The sequence below is a fragment of the Salmo trutta genome, chromosome 14 (genome assembly GCF_901001165.1).
Source record: "Salmo trutta chromosome 14, fSalTru1.1, whole genome shotgun sequence".
Classification (NCBI taxonomy): domain Eukaryota; kingdom Metazoa; phylum Chordata; class Actinopteri; order Salmoniformes; family Salmonidae; genus Salmo; species Salmo trutta.
The window spans coordinates 50,875,845-50,896,841 of record NC_042970.1 but is presented as its reverse complement, the minus strand read 5'-3'; the positions used below and the strand labels follow the sequence as shown (position 1 = coordinate 50,896,841).

At 42.5% G+C, this 20,997-nt stretch overlaps 1 protein-coding gene and 1 pseudogene across 4 annotated transcripts; both read right to left on the bottom strand.

Moving 5' to 3' along the window:
• Positions 1-173: 173 nt before the first annotated feature.
• Positions 174-11,783, bottom strand: LOC115208343 (casein kinase II subunit alpha). 4 transcript variants are annotated; one of them, XM_029776309.1, is made up of 13 exons: positions 11,674-11,783; positions 8,586-8,842; positions 8,283-8,394; positions 8,050-8,151; positions 7,907-7,957; positions 6,981-7,040; positions 6,575-6,658; positions 6,202-6,312; positions 5,884-5,985; positions 5,506-5,606; positions 3,660-3,808; positions 2,306-2,395; positions 374-492 (listed from the first exon to the last, which is right to left on the bottom strand). In XM_029776309.1, the coding sequence occupies exons 2-13, from the start codon at positions 8,684-8,686 to the stop codon at positions 374-376; spliced, it is 1,182 nt and encodes a 393-aa protein (XP_029632169.1). In that variant the 5' UTR covers positions 8,687-8,842; positions 11,674-11,783. The 4 variants fall into 4 exon arrangements, with proteins under 4 accessions (XP_029632170.1, XP_029632171.1, XP_029632169.1 ...); XM_029776310.1 differs by lacking the exon at positions 11,674-11,783 and having other exon boundaries at positions 174-492; positions 8,586-8,686; XM_029776312.1 differs by lacking the exon at positions 11,674-11,783 and having other exon boundaries at positions 8,726-8,838.
• Positions 7,435-7,584, bottom strand: LOC115147940 (uncharacterized; annotated as a pseudogene).
• Positions 11,784-20,997: the final 9,214 nt, after the last annotated feature.

The following is a 20,997-nucleotide window of genomic DNA, read 5'->3' as shown; positions in this document are numbered from 1 at the left end:
AAATGCTAATGTCCCTTTCCTGTTACCTTCTGATTAACTACTTGTCAGTAATGTACAAAAACAAAATGTGTTCGGGGGAGAAACCCCCATCACCCTTGGATTCATGACTCATTCTCAGATTGTGGACAAAGCCACACACACAGCCATCAAGATAAAATAAATACCTGCAGGTGTCGATTACACAGAACATTCATTTAATGTCTGGTTAACTCAAGTTCATTCAAGGAGAAACAAATAAACATCGTTCAGGCGAGATAGCATTCAGAGGTTGGCATTCCTGGATCTCAGGGCAGTCGGACTGACTGAGTAAGTAGAGATGTTGGTGCGTGCCTGCATGAGTGGCACCCATAGGTTTGCTCCCCTGGAGATGCCATCACTGGGGGGCACTAACGGCGGCGGGCACAGGGGTGCTCAGGGCGTTGGTGGCAGCAGAGAGGACGGGCGAGCCGGTGAGGGTGCCCAGGGCAGTAGCAGCTGGCAAGGCAGATATACCTTGAGAGGAAAAAGGGGGGGGGGGGGTTTAGCTTAACCACCATACACCTCAGAGATAACCACGGGGGTTACTTAGAAAACACTCTTCCAAGCGAGATCTGATGATGCAGTGAGCTACAGTATAACCAGACCTGCCAACCATGTCCAACTTTTTAGAGTACCAGACGCGTGCAGCAAATTGGAGATTTGTGTGCTTAGACAAACATTATGGATCACACACTGGTTCAGTTCAGTCCTCTGAAAAGGTATGTACAAAACATAAATAAAAGATTCATACTGATAAGTAGAGAACATATCAAATAAATATATGTTTTGTGTAATTAGCACAGATTGTATGTTTATTCCATTACATGTACAAGTGTAGAATGGCGATAGTTATCTATAACGTTTTTCTTAGTACATGCCCCCAAGTTTAGTCTCTATAGTAGAGGAACGCTTGTCACCTCTCAAACAGGGCCAATCACTAGGGCCAGCTCACAAGTATTGGCTTTTTAGACACGGTTCCTAATCAACACTAAAAGCAAAATCATTTTGAAAAGATAAAAACAAATCATCGCATCGACACAGACCGCAAACTGGCTACACAAAACTTAAGTAGGCTACCGCAAAGGGAATCTGAACGCTGTTCGCTAGAAAGCCCGGTGTTTCAGCCTATGTGAAGGTCTCTATTGTGTTACTTTGCAGCGCATACATGATTTCAGATTTTAAAAATGTATCAAATCTAGTGCAAAGGCATTTTAGAAGCATTGCCTCGAGAGCTAATGCCGGACGCTCATTCGTTCTTCATTGAGCGGTCTTCTAAACGCCCGACTCCATTTAATGCCAAGATGTTAGAGTTATTATTTTATTATACTTTTGTAATGCTTTTTGTGACGTGGATAATAATTACTGTTACTGTCTATCAGGTTGCGTGATCCTCGTAATGTTACGTGGAAAATACAACTAATGGGACGCAGAAATTAAAATGTATATCGCACTCGAATTAAATGCAACCAGTTATTTTTCGCATATGCATTTAATTTCTTTCACTAGCAAATGCGAGTGAACTGCTGGCACTTTGGAGCCCACTGAATGTCCATCTTGTGTTCGCTAACGTTAGCTTGAAACAATTAGGGATTTGTCCATGTGTTTACGTACAGCTGACAGTCGGCGAACTCAGCATCACAACAAACAGGAGGGGCAGACACCGGGTAGCTACGTCCAATAATGATGTATTCATCTCCATGTCCGTTGACACAAACTTCGTACATGCCCGTGTGTTGCAGCTCAAGAATCGGGATGTTAGATTCATTCTGTGGATTTATTTTTTTTATTATTGAAATGTAAAAAAAAAAAAAGGGGGAACAAATATTTTGTACATTTTTTTAATGAAAAATGTCAAATCAGTGTACTTTTAACTCGGATCTCGTACCTGCGTACATGGACAGAGAATTGCGTAGTTGGTACGCAAAATGCGTGCATGTTGGCAGGTCTGTATAACCAATGAGTTACATAAGAAAGATGACAAGAGATGCACTGGCATATGGTGAGTTTAGCTCTTATGAAATGTATTGGATTGAATTACAGTATGTCAAGTATGACAATGTGGTAACCCTTGATAGAAGATTGTCCTATTTGCGTGGACAAATATAGCCGCTTAATTAAATCTTAACACAGACCAAATCGGCTGCTTGATTCGATTTAATTTCCAAATATGGCCTCCTGCAGACAAAACATCCTCCTTAACACTGAGTGATGGGAGTCTCTGGGAGTTCAGATGAGGATTCATGGGTGGGAGGGTTAGGATGATTAGGGTGTGTGTGTTTGCACTCACCAGGCACCATGTTGGCTGTGCTTACAGCTGTATTTCCGCCGGGCGGGTTAGCCGACCCCGGCATGCGACCCTGGTCTTTCACAATAGTATCTTTGTGGACAAAATAACTCATATTAAAAACAGTGAACAACCTCTAGTCTCAAGTCCCTAGTCACTGCAAGTAGATGGTCATAAGGAACTGCAGATAACCAGTGAACTGGGTCGTGTTCATTACACACAAAATGAAGGAAAGCAGAGTAAACCAAGGCGGCGCTACCTGAACGATTCCAACAAGACACGCTTGTTTTTGTTTGCCGTTGTAAAACGTTTTGCTAGTGTGCCCTAATGAACAAGACCCCGATTAGAACAAGCAAAATAATCTTCTTATAGCATGACATACAGCCTACGAATGACTAAAACTTCCTGCTCCTTCATTACATGAAAATAACTTATACCTTTTAGCTGCGAGTTGCATTCAGAGAAATTTGGTTGAGATGCCAAGTAACCCCCCAGTCATAACAAGCCTTTGATTTGTGTCAAAATACATTTGCGGGGCAGAAAAACAGCAGTTAATATTCAGGTAACTGACTAAATCAAGGAAACACCAACAAAGTGTCTTAGAGTGTGGGGCCACCACGAGCCAGAACAGCTTCAATGCTCCTTGGCGTAGATTCTACAAGTGTCTAGAACTCTATTGGTGGGATGTGACACCACTCCTCCACGAGAAATTCCATAATTTGGTGTTTTGTTGATGGAAAAAGTTGCCTCAGGCACCGCTCCAGAATCTCCCATAAGTGTTCAATTGGGTTGAGATCTGGGGATTGAGACGGCTATGGCATATGGTTTACATCGTTTTCATGCTCATCAAACCATTCAGTGACCACTCGTGCCCTGTGGATGGGGGCATTGTCATCCTATGGGGGCATAGCCATGGTAGCCAAAATAATGGCCTGTTCAGCATTTTTACACATGACCCAAAGCATGATAGGATGTTAATTGCTTAATTAACTCAGGAACCACACCCGCTTTCAATATACTTTGTAACCCTCATTTACTTAAGTGTTTCCATTATTTTGTCAGTTGCCTGTAGGTCAATTGAGTTTTAGGCATTCAATTGTGCCCTGGAGTTTTCTAAACCAAAATAATCATTAACACCCTACCCAGAAAACTAAATCCACGGAGGTCTGAAAAAAAACATCTGCAGTATTTTGCCCACCCCTGCAATAAACCAGAGGCCCCTTCCAATCTCATCAATATGGGTCCATGGTCTGATTAACCATACCCCTAACCTTACATTTTGTTTTCCCAATATAGCCAATTTTGGCTTTGCAGTTCGGCTAAATGTACTGGCAACTGGATCCCTCCTCGCACTTACAGTAGTAAGGGTGATCCATGGCCTCGTGGGCGGTCAGCCGGGCCTGATGGTCATAGCGCAGCAGCTTGTCCAGGAAGTCCAGGGCCTCGGGGCTGACCAGGTGCTGGTTCTCACTGTGGACGAAGCGCTCCCACCGCTTACGAGAGTGTCTGGAAGGGGAGAGCAGGTTTGCAGCAGTGCAAAAAAAAAGAAAGAAAAACCCCTATGCACAGCAGTGTCTAGATTCAGGTGTTGTTTATGGCAAGAACAACTGATATCCCTTTCAAACTAAGATGAAACCCTAAAGGGGGGGGGGGGTTATTTCCAGTAACAAAGCCTGTACTTTTATTTTTCCCGCCAACCGACCTAGTCATGATTGCGGCAATGTGTTTAAAAGTTCCACCAACCCCTCAGTTTAAAAGTCCCCTTTCATCTTACCGTCTTTGGCATGCATTAAATCATGAACATTCTAATGTTGTTGTCTGACATCAAACTTGTTCTTGCCATTATGAAAAATGTTAAAACACAATAATGGCAGTAATGCTGAAGCGGCATTGGCGCACACTACACTGACAGGCATGTATCCCATTGTTGTGCACTGAAACTCCTCAAGTTATCCAATCGTTATAATACATTTGAAGCAATACCTGCGTGTGGTCAACTATATGATCATTTCAGCACTGTTTTGACTGGGACAGCGTGGGGACTCTGGATAAATCATTCAATGTCAGGTTTTTTTTTCACTGAATCTGTTTGGATATTTGGTTACAATTAGGCTGGGGAAATGTTAGCTAGTTTGAGGTGAGTGCTGCTCATGATCATCTGTAGTCTAGTTGGCTGTATTAGCACTAATCAGAACATATTGCTAGCAAGTTATGTAGCTTAACAAGTTTATTATTTTGCTCTTCACTCACATAGTAGCCTACTCCCAACCAAAAGCTTGTGACTTGCCTGATAATCAAGCAATGTGATTTTGCTTCACATAATCTTTTTGTAAATTTGGTTAATTGGTCCCTGGTTGGGCAAATAAATACGTGGAGGTGGTAGCTCATCTAGTCATCCATCACTGATCAGAAATATTTAGCATGTAACAATGAAGCCTAAAATCAAGTGTAGGCCAATTGTTTCGCTCGATCAGGTACAGGCTACTCCAAAAGCCTTGGTTGTGAAATATGAACACGAGACTCGCATGCTTTTCAAAATATAGATTGCTATTTATTTAGTTTTTTTTTTAATCGCTCCCTAACAACGCGGAGTGAGGATAGGGGAAAATTCAACCTGGATCAAAAGTGACTTTTTCAAATTACACAGAGGTTCATTCAGGTCCGATTTTGATTTTAGTTACATGATCAGAAAGAGCAGATTAAGGTTTCTCAAGCACATACAAATTCTCAAAAAGGTGTTGGCTTGGGCTCTCTTTTTTTATATGGCCGCGGTTCAACACGATCCCATATTTTATTGTTATATGCCATTCTATTCTTACTATAAAATATATATGTGTGTTGACTGATCAGGGCAGGGGAATGTGAGTGTGTATTGTCTGCTTTAATCAACAAAATAAACTAGTGATTTCATTTGCATGGTGCTGCCATGTAGCCTATAGGCTGCACAGACCAGTAACAATTAAACTCCAAATATACTATTCTATAAATAGACGCCCCAGCCACATCTGCACACTCGTTACCGGCATGCACATAACAGGTATAAAAGGTGTATTCAGGCGAGAATATGAAAAAATAATAATAATAAAAATGGGCCTGCTTGCATTTATTTTTTACAGGCAACATACCGTAAACCCTATGAGAAAGGAGTATAAGTTTACAAATCCAGTGTAAAAAACACACACTAGTGAAGACAGACAACGTACCTTCCCAGAATGTCATTGAACCGAGGCTCCAGCTCAATGTTGTACTTGTCGATGTAGTCATACAGGTCTTCCGTTCCCAACACCTTGGCTATTCTTACCAACTACAAAGTGAGAAACAACATCAGGTAATTCATCTCACCTGGGGCGTATTCAGTGACGTGAAATGCTCTGAACGTTGCAGATAGAAATGGAATGAATGGAGCTGACAGGATTCCCTATTGTCCCCAACAGAATCATATCTGTTCTACACAGTCTATTTCTATCTGTTTGTTCTGTAACCTTACACCCTCCTGAACAGGCCCAAGGTTATTTTCTTCACTGGTAATGAGTGTGACCTTTGAGACATGGTGGACAAAGTATCGGAGAGTGTGTGTTTACCTGGTCGTAGTTGTCGTGACCGTGGAAGAAAGGCTCCTTCCTGAAGATCATGCTGGCCAACATGCAGCCCAAGCTCCACATGTCCAGACTGTAGTCATACATCTGGACGAAGACGGTGAAAAAAAATAATAATAAAAAAAAAAAGTGAAGATATTTTGCCCTGTCCAGCACAGTTCCAGTAACTATGGTGGATGTGTAACCAGCACAGCTCAATATTGTGAAAAGGGTATCTGTATGCATATATATGGGATGTACACAACAGCAAATAATATAGACTGAGCTGGTCACACAATTCATAACAGTAGCAGGACAACATACCTGATAGTCGACCAGAAGCTCAGGTCCTTTGAAGTAGCGAGAAGCCACTCGGACGTTGTACTCCTGTCCCGGGTGGTAGAACTCAGCCAGACCCCAGTCAATAAGGCGCAGCTGGAAGAATACACAAAACAGAGGCAAGTCAATACTGAGAGAAATACAACAGGGTTGTGCTCATTAGGGCACCAAACAGAGTGAAACTGGGAGTGACTACTTGGACTTTGGGGTATTGTATTGAGGATTGTCGTGGTACAATATCCAATTTCTATTTAAACTAACCTACATATTGTAGTCACATTCAATGGATAACAAAGGTCTTGACTAGGGCGAATCAGATAGTTATTGTGTCTCCGCCGCATTGGTCGTTAACACTCACCTTTCGGTGTTCGTGATCAATCATCACGTTGTGGGGTTTCACATCCCTGTGCATGATTCCCATGCTGTGGCAGTAGTCCAGGGCCTGCGCACAGAGCCAAGAGCCAAAATGGCCGCTGGTTAGCAACGATGAGGCTGGGGATTTACTCAACACAGTAATGCAATAAAGGCAGAAATTACAAAACAGATGTTGTCTACCCGTCTTGGTGCACAAACATGTTGATGGGAAAATAAAGAGCTGGTATGTAACCATTGGACAAAGACAAACTAGGGGTCTATCCTCTTAAGCACCTGAATGTTCTTGTTTTGAGAGGGGGAAATGCTGACTTATGTCTGGCAAAGCCTCTGGGGCTTCTAACACAAATTAATGGGATAGTTCACCCAAATTAGAACATTACGAGACTAACCTTGAGGATCTCGAACATGTAAAACCGGATGTCATAGTCTGTTAGGGTTTGGTACAATTGCTGCAAGTAAAAACAGATGCAGTGAATCAATACAGTGAGATTTAACTACACCCTGAACATTACATGCAGATAGATAATGGACCTAGTGGGCAAGTAACCGAAAGGTTGCTAGCTCGAATCCCCGAGCTGACAAGGTAAAAATCTGTCATTTTGCCCCTGAACAAGGCAGTTAACCCACCGTTCCTAGGCCGTCATTGTAAATAAGAATTTGTTCTTAACTGTCTTGCCTAGTGAAATAAAAGTTAAAAATAACACGCGTATAGGTCTTTGCAACCTGAACACATTATCCAATACAAAGAATTCACATATTATTCAAATCACAAGCTATCAACTTGGGCATCTGACTGGTAACATTTAGGTATATTATTAAGTAATTCAACACCAAACTTGATTATAGTGTACCAGCGATTGAGGATAGAACCAGAAGACAAGAAATAGCCTGGCACCGAAGACATAGCGCTGCACCTTTTTGTCCCTCAACACACACACACACACACACACACACACCTGACTGGGGAAACAGCATGCATGCCAAGAACAAAGGTTTCACAGGGCTTTGCTTCAGAATAGAGATGTTGTACACGGTCAAGAATCAGGGTTGTTCGTATTCATTAGGCACCAAACGGAAGAAAACAGACTAAAACGGAGAGGGACTACCTGGGGTGTAATCATTAGTCCAAACAGTTGAAGATTAGTTTACTGGATAAATTCAGGTAGGTCCCTCCACGTTTAGTTTGCTTCCATTTGGATCCTAGTGAATACACCCCAGAACTTGTCCAATAAGAAACTTTTAATTTTCCGTTGCACAACATTTTGCTGCGATGTGCATAAGACTCAGGTGTAAAAAAACAGATGCTCTGGCATACCTTGAAGTCAGTGTTGTTGACATGTTCAAAGACCAAGGCGGGTGTCCGAGACTGAAAGAAGAGAAAGGGTTGTTGCATCAAAGTCATGGCATACCCTAAACGAACAATAGTGTTTTCACATCTTTCCCGCCATTCCTACTCACCACTGGGTCTTTGACGATGTCTTTGAGGGAGATGATGTTAGGGCCTCCACGGAGGTTCTCCAGGATCTTAATTTCACGCTTGATTTTCTTCTTCTTGACGGGCTATGAACACAAATAAAGACCAATTGTATTGATTATCTGGGCGATTTTAATTCAATATGAATCCAATGCGAGTCTGTATCAAATGGCAATCTATGATCTGAATGATATTGGATTTCTCATCGTGGCCTTACCTTGAGTATTTTCACCACAACCTTCTCGTTGTTGGTGATGTTGATTGCTTCAAACACTTCACTGTACTTCCCGCGTCCAAGCTTCCGCACCAACTGGAAGTCATCTTGATTTCTGCGGGCAGAATTTTTTAGTCAATTACACCATTCAAGGTAATTAAAATTAAACTGCAAATGACACAAAGGGAGCAGACCTTGATCTAGCCATGAGATTTAACATGGAATGAAGAGAAATAGTAATTTCAGACTCCTCATAATAGTTTAGCAAGCACCAATGTCGCTGTGACATGAGAGACTGGTATGTACCCCCATTCCACCACATGGGACTCGTAGTCCCAGTACTCCCTGGGCCGGTGTGTGTTGACATCTGTGTACACACGGGCCCGACTCTGCACGGGTCCTGGCATGTCCAACAGCTTGGCAGAGGAGGGGGAGGGCCCACTTACTGCAGAGAAGGACGAGGAGGGGAGGTGGGGGGGACCTCTTCGTGACAGGGCAGGGGGTAAGGGGGGGAGGGGCTTTGGCTGTAAGCAAGGGAAGCCACCAGGGGAACCTCTGGACAGCTGAGACAACAAGGGGGACAAAATATACAATATCAGTTATATTCATGGACCTCTATAGCTCAGTTGGTAGCGCATGGCTCTTGCAACGCCAGGATAGTGGGTTTGATTCCCGGGACCACCCATGCATAAAATGTATGCAAGCATGAATGCAAGTCGCTTTGGATAAAAGCATCTGCATCTGCTAAATGGCATATATTATTATTATTTATATTATTTGAGACCATCACCAAGGCCAGATCAAATAAGCATCATTGACATGTGGGGGGAAAAACAAACTTCCCGAAGAACTGATGGCCAGTGCAGACAATCACAAAGTTTCGACAGGTGTGTGTAAAATCTATTTGATGCACAGTTACAACACTACAAGTCTAAAAAAAAAAAGTGAAGAAGAAGCTAGGTCTATGGTCTAAGGCACTGCATCTCAGTGCAAGAGGCATCACTACAGACCCTGATTCGATTCCAGGCTGTATCACAACTGGCCGTGAATGGAAGTCCCATAGGGCGGCGCACAATTGGCCCAGCGTCGTTAGGGTTTGGTTGGGGTAGGCCGTCATTGTAAATAAGAATTTGTTCTTAACTGACTTGCCTAGTTAAATTAATCAATGCTAAATCCATTCCAGGGTTTTATCTGCATAGTAAAGTCTTGGACGCCTATGTCCAAACAGTTGATTAAAAAAATATGTTAAAAGATTATTTATTTTACCTTTATTTAACTAGGCAAGTCAGTTAAGAACAAATTCTTATTTGCAATGACGGCCTAGGAACAGTGGGTTAACTGCCTTGTTCAGGGGCAGAACGACCGATTTTTATCTTGTCAGCTCAGGGATTCGATCTTGTAACCTTTCGGTTACTAGTCCAACGCTCTAACCACTAAGCTACCTGCCACCCTGCAGCATAATGGACCTACATATTTTTTAATAAGAGCATCTTTGAGAACAAACAATCAACACAATAATAGCTGCACAGGAAGAATTTAAAATTCCAAAGAATGATGCATTCAGGAGTATTTTTGTCATGGCATGATTTTGTTATAATGTTTGAGCCATTCAGATTGCATAAGTCATAGCAAAATGTGCAGGCTTGTATTGCTAAATTAAGATATCCATCCATATTTCTTGCCAATAGACCAATTTCATCTGCAATATAGTCAGTCAAGCCTTCGCTTATCTTTGCCAGCAATGGACAAACGGTCATAACTGTGGTGCCTGTCAGATATCCTCAATGGAGCCAATTTAACAAAGCAGTCAATGCATTTGTGGTTCAACGGTTTTACCCAGAGGCTCCTTTTACCTAGCTTTGAGATATGTACCTGGTACATAGGCCTACACCTAGCTCTTACACCTCAGATTAGACTAGGCTTGAAGAACTGAAGTACCATCTGGGATAGGTAAGAATATAAGATCTGCAACATTGATTGCACAATACTCTCACTGACTAGCGTTCATAATGTTACAACTTTTCAGCTAAGTAGGACAAGGATCTCAGCTAGCTGCAGTAACTTCAATTTGTCCACAAGGCATTACAACAGAGTGCATTTTGTTCTGCCCCGAGCTGGATGTGAACCACCAAACTTCTGCACCATCAACACATGGATCTTAAAGGCAACCGTCATAGCCAACAGAGTGACGCGGGTGTCCACTACTAAGCACTTGACATAGTTCCCCACCTAGCCCTGCTAGCTTCGCCCAGAGTGTCTCCTTATGTGGGTGCTAGCAAGCCAACAGCATGCTAGGTAGTGCTAGGGATCAAACGTCAATCCAGTATGGTCTGGAAGCCATACATGAGCTTCGATTGGTCAATCGCGCCCTGATATGGCAGAGTATTTGCACAACGTTCAATTTTCCAACTTTAGTCCCGCCCCATCTTCGCTTCACATTCCATTTAAACTGAATGGCTTCCGTTGTTTCATCGCCCCATGAGCGACAGTTGGCTTTGGAGCTCAGGTAAGGTGTGATATCACCAATGTACTCCAGCAACCAGGCGAGTTTCACATCCACCCCTTCCTACTCCTCCGAACACCAGCAGCCGGGCAGAGCCCAACTGTCGATCCGGGTCACTGCACCATTGGGGTGCGAATGTAGCGAATGTGAAAAATCTTCCCTGAGGTCTAAAATCAACTGTTGCTCAATAAGTGATGGGGAGAGAACCAGCTACCACTATGCGAGCAACAGTTGCCTTTAGAATTCAGGGACGGTGTGATATTAATGGAGTGTGTTCATTTCGCGGATTACGTTGCAAAACGTTAAACGAAAACGTGAGTTTCTATTGGACAAATTCTGTTTGATTCATAGAGTAAACGGTTTCCGTTGCAACATGCCACAGGCGAGTTTCACATCCACTACATCTCATAATATTATGAAGTTACACTAGCTAGTTTTAATTTAACAATGTGGCTATTAATAGTCTCCTTCTGTAATGGATGCGATCTCTTGGGGGGAAAAGTGGTGTTGCTGCCCTCTGGCTAAAACAGTTAACTAATGCCATGTTTGATAAGAAACGTGTCTCGTTGTATTGAGGAATAACAAAAGTGTGTTAGCCCAGTGCCCCAGATTTCATGTAGAGCTACGAGAGTTCGCTAACGTTAATTGGCAAAACTTTGCGAAATCAACGTGTCAGCTGTAAATTGTCATCCAATTGGATAGATACCGGTAGTCTCCCTACCCCACCATCACACTCTCGCCCCAACTTACATGCATAACGTTAGTAGGTAGCTAACTAGTCACGGGTCCCACTGATGATTTGACTAGCTAAATCGGTTAGCATGTCTAACTGACTGCTTATTTCATAAAATTATTTAAACCAGAGGACAAACTTCCATTGTATATAGCTACCTCTTTGATCAAATATGGGATTCAAGTGAAGGCAGGTTCCCTTTCTTTCCTCTCGCCGGTGTACTTCTGTATGATTTCTGCTGTCTCAGAGACAATATGGCGGACTACCGCGAAGGGTGTAATTGCAGACAGCAATTTAGGGCGTTTTCTGATAGGGGCGTTTCTTGATATCAAGTTATACCCATTAATGGGTATAACGCCTTTTCTTTTAAGTGTATATTTTTTCTCTACGAATAAATCTGGACAAGGCTGGCTAGTGTTTTGAGTGTGAGAGAGGACTTGACAATGCGCTCGGGATGGAAATAGAGAAAACGTTGGAGAAGCAACAGCTGTGCTGGAATGCAAACTATATATGGCCGTCAGTTCTAAAGCCACGGAGTGGGAGGATAAGGGTAGAAGACCTGAATGGTCTGCAGTGGAACTATTGTACAAAGGGTGAAGAGAGCTCATGATACTGAAAGCATTGGCACGTTTAGTAAAGAAAGCATAAAGAGGGCCAAGGTATGAAGCAAGAGTAATAATGTGTTGGAGTGGAAAGTGGTGATGGTGTTTGATGAGGAGTGGAAAGTGGTGGTGGTGGTGTTTGATGAGACCACAGGGTGTAAATGAGGCCCTATCTGACTAACCAATGGCTTAGAGAAAGATAGGTAAAGTCAAACTAGCCCGGTTGATTGGAAAATGTAGATTGCTCATATGTTATGGTAGTCAGACTCAGCAAGGGAAGACTATGCAAATTGAAGAGCTTAATGGGAAGAAGATTAAAAGCATGTCTCTGGTGCTAGGTTTAGGGGAGTCATCACTGGGGCCCAAATATCTATGTCCATAGATGATATTAAAGAAAATGTGAAGGGAGGCGGAGTGATTGAAGCCAAAAGTTCGATCAGTAGGAAAGAGGGTCAAAGAAGTGAAAGCGTGTTGGTGCTGCTGAGCTTTGAGAAGGTTTTGTCTGGAAAAGTACAGATAGGATTCCTTAGTTTCAATGTCAGAGAATTTGTCCCATTCCCACTGCGGTGTTTTAAATGCCAAATAATGGAATATGTAGTTGTTCAGTGTAAAGGAAAGAAAAAAATGTGCCAAGTGTGGAGGGGAACATGACTATGGTGAATGTGGGAGAAATGGGAAGGTTAAGTGTTGTAAATGTGGGGGGGAACATAGTGCAGCATTTGGTGGATGCCAGGTGCAAAGAGAGGCTCAGCGATATATACTGAACAAAACAATAAATGCAACATGTGAAGTGTTGGTCCCATGTTTCATGAGCTGAAATAACATTTCCTGGAAATTCCTGGAACCAGTGGCGATCTGTCATTCAGGGCAGGTGGGGCAGAACCCCACCTGTTTTGAGCCCCACCTGTTAAGCTTAAAACATTTTTTTATAAAGGGGTTGGTAATGTTCTCTAGTTGCACCGTGATTGGCTCAGTGTTCTGTCACTCATGGGGACACTACGTCACCGCAAAATCTACGGGGAAAGCTTGAAAATTCAAGCCTCTAGAGTTACATTAGTGTCCATCCAATAATGCTCAAGGTCATTGGCCACTGATTAAATGACGTCAAATCATGTTATATCTACGGTAGCTTTGATTGGACTGATCATGTCAACATCATACTTTCAAAATCTTAGCTAGCAAGCTAGCAGTCATCATCATGAATCAACTTGACTATCTACTGGCAAATCCATTTAAATCCTTGTCATATGAAGAGAAATTATAGATAAAACGTATTGGTGCTCATCGGACATTGGACATAAATGTTACACAACAAGTTGGAAATCGCGAATTCAACAATGCGTGGTTTGGAAGGAATTAGTGGCTAACTGCAAGCATTGCAAAGCAATCACTAGCCTGCTATTCGGTGGAGTGTGTGTGGTCCAAGTCTAGGTTGACAGGTCTCTTTTCCAAGCTTGGCCATGCTGTCAGTTCAGCATGATTTCTGCCGCATTCAAAACAACTGGAAACTCGGAACTGGGAAATCTCAGACTTCAGTGAGTTCAAGACAACTGGAAACTCTGGAGAAAATAAAAAACAAGCTCCGACCGGGAAAATACGTTTTGAACGGTCATCAAGCTCGGTATTCCAAGTCGGGAACTCGGGCATCTTTCTAGAGCTCCGACCTGTAGATCACTGACATCATGATTCAACCTTGTTTTTTTCTGAGTTCCCATTTGTCTTGAAAGCACCATAAATCCAGAGAATGCCAGACTTTGAAAAAATTTGCCCATGAAGGACTGCTGCACCACCTTCCTGTTCAAGTGAGTCCAAAAATGTATTGTATGCTGATGAATAAAGGATGTAATATGCCAGGGAGATATGTATACTGTAGCTAAGAAAGTAATAGTAAGTGTATATTGTGTAGTAAGCTGTTAGTAGCCCATGTGCATGACCCTAGTAATTTGGTCCCTTTTCCTCTCATAACTTAGCGTACTGTTCTGACTTGGTGGTGCACATGTAGCCTGTTTTAGAGAAATATCCTCATTGAATATTTTAAGAGCTTTCAGTGTCTGCTTATATGCCCCTTTTATTTATCCTATGGTTCTATTTATATTTTTGCCAACTTTTACTTTTACTTCGCTACATTACTAAAGAAAATATTGTACTTTTACTCCATACATTTTCCCTGACAACCAAAAGTCCTTGTTATATTTTGAATGCTTAGCAGGACAGGAAAATAGTCAAATTCACACACTTTACAAGAGAACGTGTGGTCATCCCTACTGCCTCTGGCTTGGCGGACTCACTAAGCACAAATGCATATTTTGTAAATAATCTCTGAGTGTTGGAGTGTCCCCTTGGCTATCCGTAAATTTAAAAAACAAAAAATGGTGCCATCTGCTTTGCTTAAGATAAGGAATTAAGGGATTTATACTTTTACTTTTGTGACTAACTTTCTATTAAGGTATGTATACTTTTACTCAAGTATGACAATTGGGTACTTTTTCCACCACTGCAAATAATTATATTGACTACACCCGTCCTAGCTCGCTCATTAATGTCTTCATCTAAATTAAAAATTGCCTCTATCATGACACAAGGCGAGACCCAGATGCAGACACAGGAGGCAGATGGTTGGAGTCTTACAATGTTTATTAATCCAAAAGGAGTAGGCAAGAGTGGTCGTGGACAGGCAAAAGGTCAAAACCAGATCAGAGTCCAGGAGGTACAGAGTGGCAGACAGGCTCGTGGTAAAGGCAGGCAGAATGGTCAGGCAAGCAAGTACAGAGTCCAGAAATAGACAAGGGTCATAACCGGGAGGACTAGAAAAAAAGAGAATCGCAAAAAGCAGGAGAACGGGAAAACCGCTGGTTGACTAGGAAAAACATACAAGACGAACTGGCACAGAGAGAAAGGAAACACAGGGATAAATACACTGGGGAAAATCAGCGACACCTGGAGGGGGTGGAGAAAATCACAAGGACAGGTGAAACAGATCAGGGCGTGACAGCCTGTCTTTAGCCATAGTTTGTACATCTCAATTGTCAGTAGAAACCACATTTGTTTAAGCAAGTCAGCCATATCAGCTGTTTTTTTTAAAGGCGGTAAATGAGGCTGAATGAACTGTTTCACTGCCAGACAAGGCTCCGCTGATAGCCAAGTGTAGCAGTGGTAAGGTGTTGGGACAGCTTTATGTAGGCAGATTGTAGGCACCATTTGTCACTGTTATAGTGCAATTGATGTATTGTTTAGCGTTGTGTTATGTAGTGGCTTTGCTGGCATGCATCCCCAAAAATGTTTGGGGTTTGCCCCACCAAGATTTACATGCTGAAATCGTCACTGTTCCATACACACAAAAAGCTTATTTCTCTCAAATGTTGTGCACAAATTTGTTTACATCCCTGTTAGTGACCATTTCACCTTTGCCTAGATAATCCATCCTCCTGACAGGTGTGGCATATCAAGAAGATGATTAAACAGCATAATCATTACACAGGTGCACCTTGTGCTGGGGACAATAGAAGGCCACTTTAAAATGTGCAGTTTTGTCATAATACATTGCCACAGATGTCTCAAGTTTTGAGGGAGTGTGCAATTGCTTGTCCACCAGAGCTGTTGACAGAGAATTCAATGTTGTTTTCTACCATAAACTGCCTCCAACGTCATTTTAGAGAAGTTTGCAGTATGTCCAACAAGTCTCACAACTGCAGAACACCCCACAGCCCATGTGAGGAGTAATTTCTGTCTGTAATAAAGCATTTTTGTGGGGCAAAACTCATTCTGATTGGCTGGGCCTGGCTGCCAAGTGGGTGGGCCTATGCCCTCCAAGGCCCACCCATGGTTGCACCCCTGCCCAGTCATGTGAAATTCATAGATTAGGGCCTAATGAATTTATTTCAATTGACTGATTTCCTTCTATGAACTGTAAGTCGATAAAATCTTTGAAATTGTTGCATGTTGCATTTAATTTTGTTCAGTATAGAATCAGTCATGATGTATCATATGCAGAGGTTGTAAGATAGATTGGTGGAACTACAGTGCGGACTGATGTAGCTTCCATGGCTGTTCCTGTACTAAGTGGACCTGGTGCTTCTGCTGAGTCTGGCATGGTTTTGAAGACTTGTTCAGGAATCTTGTGATCATGAATGTGCTGTGTCAAAGGACGCTGATAGTTAATAAAGTTAACTTCATAGCTTTCATTGGTAGGTAAGGTTATCAACACGACTCGGGTTGTGGTAGGCAGAAATGCCAGGTTGAAGGTGATAGTGGATATGGCAAAACAGTTAGTTTAATGGATTGGGGGGCTTGGGAGTTTTTTTTTTGGAGGGGGGGTAGAAGTTAGGGATTTCTTTTCTTCTTTTTTTCTTAGTACTACAGAATTACGCAGACATTGATCTCACACTCCAGCACATGCTTACTTAAAAACATATGTATAACAATAAGAAATAAAAGTAACAAGTAATTAAAGAGCAGCAGTAAAATAATATTGAGACTATATACAGGGGGTACCGGTACAGAGTCAATGTGCGGGGGCACCGGTTAGTTGAGGTAATATGTACATGTAGGTAGAGTTATTAAAGTGATTATGCATAGATGATAACAACAGAGAGTAGCAGCGGTGTAAAAGAGGGGGGGGGCAATGCAAATAGTCTGGGTAGCCATTTGATTAGATGTTCAGGAGTCTTATGGCTTGGGGGTAAAAGCTTGGACCTAGACTATTTGGGGGCCTCTTGGACCTAGACTTGGCGCTCCGGTACCGCTTGCTGTGCGGTAGTAGAGAGAACAGTCTATGACTAGGGTGGCTGGAGTCTTTGACCATTTTTAGGGCCTTCCTCTGACACCGCCTGGTATAGAGGTCCTGGATGGCAGGAAGCTTGGCCCCGTGATGTACTGGGCCGTTCGCACTACCCTCTGTAGTGCCTTGCGGTCGGAGGCCGAGCAGTTGCCATACCAGGCAGTGATGCAACCAGTCAGGATGCTCTCGATGGTGCAGCTGTAGAACCTTTTGAGGATCTGAGGACCCATGCCAAATCTTTTCCGTCTCCTGAGGGGGAATAGGTTTTGTCGTGCCCTCTTCACGACTGTCTTGGTGTGCTTGGACAATGTGAGTTTGTTGGTGATGTGGACACCAAGGAACTTGAAGCTCTCAACCTGCTCCACTGCAGCCCCATCGATGAGAATGGGGGCGTGCTTGGTCCTCTTTTTCCTGTTGTCCACAATCATCTCCTTTGTCTTGATCACGTTGAGGGAGAGGTTGATGTCCTTGCACCACACGGTCAGGTTTCTGACCTCCCTACACACTGACTTTTCATCTGATATACAACACAAGAGTCAATCTCTCCCTACTAGTATCTGGATGAAAAGGAACCACACACACACCACTCCACTTTGTCCTGCCTATAGCGCTATTGGTGCATAACGTATTTTTCTACACAATTCATATGGACTGAATTCAACAGTAAGGCCTAGATTCTTCTTAGATTCCTCACACAGGGCTCCAATATGTCGTGATGTGACTATCATTAATGTGATGACTGTTATTCATATAATAATTACCTACTATGTTTAATTGTTATTAGAATAAATTAATCATGTAACAATCAACTCATTAGGAATTTGGTTGTTGTTTAACAAGTTACAATCTCCCGAATGAACTCAAGAATATATAGATATCATAAGAGTAACTAATTAATCATTTCCTCATATCAGTCTCATTCTGAACGTCGCAGACTTCGTGAATCTGCACAAACCCGAGTCTCACTGATCATTCCGTACCACACAAATTTATTTGATTATTTATTTACTAACAAACTACATGACAACATAGGATACAGACACACACACTCGGTATAGGTTATTGATTAGAAACTTAATACGATGACAACAGGTCCTTAGTGGACAACACACTTTGACACTTACACAAGATGGAGAGTTAAAGAGGGAGAGAGAAAGAGAAGCAACACTTGGATACATTTGTAAACTACGCTTACAGTAGCCCTAATACCTTGCCCCGAACTGCCACTCTTTTGGGTAGGAAGTAATGCATTTATTTACGTGTTGAAGTTCTTTGTTGGGTATCTCTGATGGGCCCAGGCCTTTGTGGGCAGGGTTCCGCTTGGTGAGAAAGGTTCGATTGGGCCTTCTTATTTCGGATGGCCTTCTCCTTCGTTCTCAGCTGTAAGTCTCTGATTGTCCACGAGGTCACAATGTCCTTCTTCTTAGTTGTCTGTTTACTTGCACTCGATCTGGAAGAGTGGTCTCCTGAGGACGACTAATCAGCCGTGTCTATGATCCCAGAGTGGTGATGAAAGCAGTGTAGGCAACGATGATTTGAAGAGAATAACCAGAGGGTCCTACTTAAATTGACCTTCTTAGATACAGTATCAAATCAAATCAAATTTATTTATATAGCCCTTCGTATATCAGCTGAAATCTCAAAGTGCTGTACAGAAACCCAGCCTAAAACCCCAAACAGCAAGCAATGCATGTGAAAGAGGCACGGTGGCTAGGAAAAACTCCCTAGGAAAAACTCCTTGGAAAGGCCAAAAACCTAGGAAGAAACCTAGAGAGGAACCAGGCTATGAGGGGTGGCCAGTCCTCTTCTGGCTGTGCCGGGTGGATATTATAACAGAACATGGTCAAGATGTTAAAATGTTCGTAAATGACCAGCATGGTCAAATAATAATAATCATTGTAGTTGTCGAGGGTGCAACAAGCACGTCCGGTGAACAGGTCAGGGTTCCGTAGCCGCAGGCAGAACAGTTGAAACTGGAGCAGCAGCATGGCCAGGTGGACTGGGGACAGCAAGGAGTCATCATGCCAGGTAGTCCCGAGGCATGGTCCTAGGGCTCAGGTCCTCCGAGAGAAAGAAAGAAAGAGAGAGAGAGAATTAGAGAGAGCATATTTAAATTCACACAGGACACCGGATAAGACAAGAGAATACTCCAGATGAAACAGACTGACCCTAGCCCCCCGGCACATAAACTACTGCAGCATAAATACTGGAGGCTGAGACGGGAGGGATCAGAAGACACTGTGGCCCCATCCGATGATACCCCCGGACAGGGCCAAACAGGCAGGATATAACCCCACCCACTTTGCCAAAGCACAGCCCCCACACCACTAGTGTACAGCCCCCACAGCCCCCACACCACTACAGTACAGCTACTCAACCGTAGCGTTGGATTGTTAGAGGTTCTTTTGTCTTCTTCAACCTTGTCTTGCGTTCCGGGGTCGTGACTATCGTAGACCTCGCTGCAGCTGTGGTCCGTTTTAGTCTCATATGTTAATTCTTAACCTGTTTGGGATAGGGGGCAGTATTTTCACGGCCGGATAAAAAACGTACCCGATTTAATCTGTTTATTACTCCTGCCCAGAAACTAGAATATGCATACAATTTGGATAGAAAACACCCGAAAGTTTCTAAAACTGTTTGAATGGTGTCTGTGAGTATAACATAACTCATATGGCAGGCCAAAACCTGAGAAGATTCTATATGGGAAGTGCCCTGTCTGACCATTTCTTGGCCTTCTGTAGCCTCTTTATCAAAAATACAGGATCTCTGCTGTAACGTGACATTTTCTAAGGCTTTCATTGGCTCTCAGAAGGCGCCAGAACGTTGAATGATAACTCTGCAGACTATGGGCGAAAAACAGTAGGGGTTTTGGAGAGTGGTACTTCTGAGAACAATGGCACTGGTGCGCGCATGCATGTGACGACTCCATTTTCTTCTTTCAGTGTTTGAACGGATACAACGTCTCCCGGTTGGAATATTATCGCTATTTTACGAGAAAAATCGCATAAAAATTGATTTTAAACAGCGTTTGACATGCTTCGAAGTACGGTAATGGAATATTTTGAAATGTTTTGTTACGAAACGCGCCGGCGCGTCACCCTTCGGATAGTGATTTGAACGCACGAACAAAACGGAGCTATTTGGATATAACTATGGATTATTTGGAACCAAAACAACATTGGGTGTTGAAGTAGAAGTCCTGGGAGTGCATTCTGACGAAGAACAGCAAAGGTAATCCAATTTTTCTTATAGTAAATCTGAGTTTGGTGAGTGCCAAACTTGGTGGGTGTCAAAATAGCTAGCCATGATGGCCGGGCTATCTACTCAGAATATTGCAAAATGTGCTTTCACCGAAAAGCTATTTTAAAATCGGACACCGCGATTGCATAAAGGAGTTCTGTATCTATAATTCTTAAAATAATTGTTATGTTTTTTGTCAACGTTTATCGTGAGTAATTTAGTAAATTCACCGGAAGTTTTTGGTGGGTATGCTAGTTCTGAACAAAACATGCTAATGTAAAAAGCTGGTTTTTGATATAAATATGAACTTGATTGAACAAAACATGCATGTATTGTATAACATAATGTCCTAGGAGTGTCATCTGATGAAGATCATCAAAGGTTAGTGCTGCATTTAGCTGTGGTTTTGGGTTTTGTGACATTATATGCTAGCTTGAAAAATGGGTGTGTGATTATTTCTGGCTGGGTACTCTCCTGACATAATCTAATGTTTTGCTTTCGTTGTAAAGCCTTTTTGAAATCGGACAATGTGGTTAGATAAAGGAGAGTCTTGTCTTTAAAATGGTGTAAAATAGTCATATGTTTGAAAAATTGAAGTTTTTGCATTTTTTAGGTATTTGTAATTCGCACCACTCTATACCATTGGATATTGGTGAGGCGTTCCGCTAGCGGAACATCTGTAACCTAACAGGTTAATTCAAACTTTTATACCCTCGGATAAAAAGGGGCCTTTACGTCATGCTGAACCGCTCTCTGAGCTCCCTGGGGCGCGGCAAGGTATCATCATTTACTATGGTCTCGTTAGAGAACTAAAATCACAATCTTAACGTCACAAAAACATTCTCTTTATCCTTGATATTTTC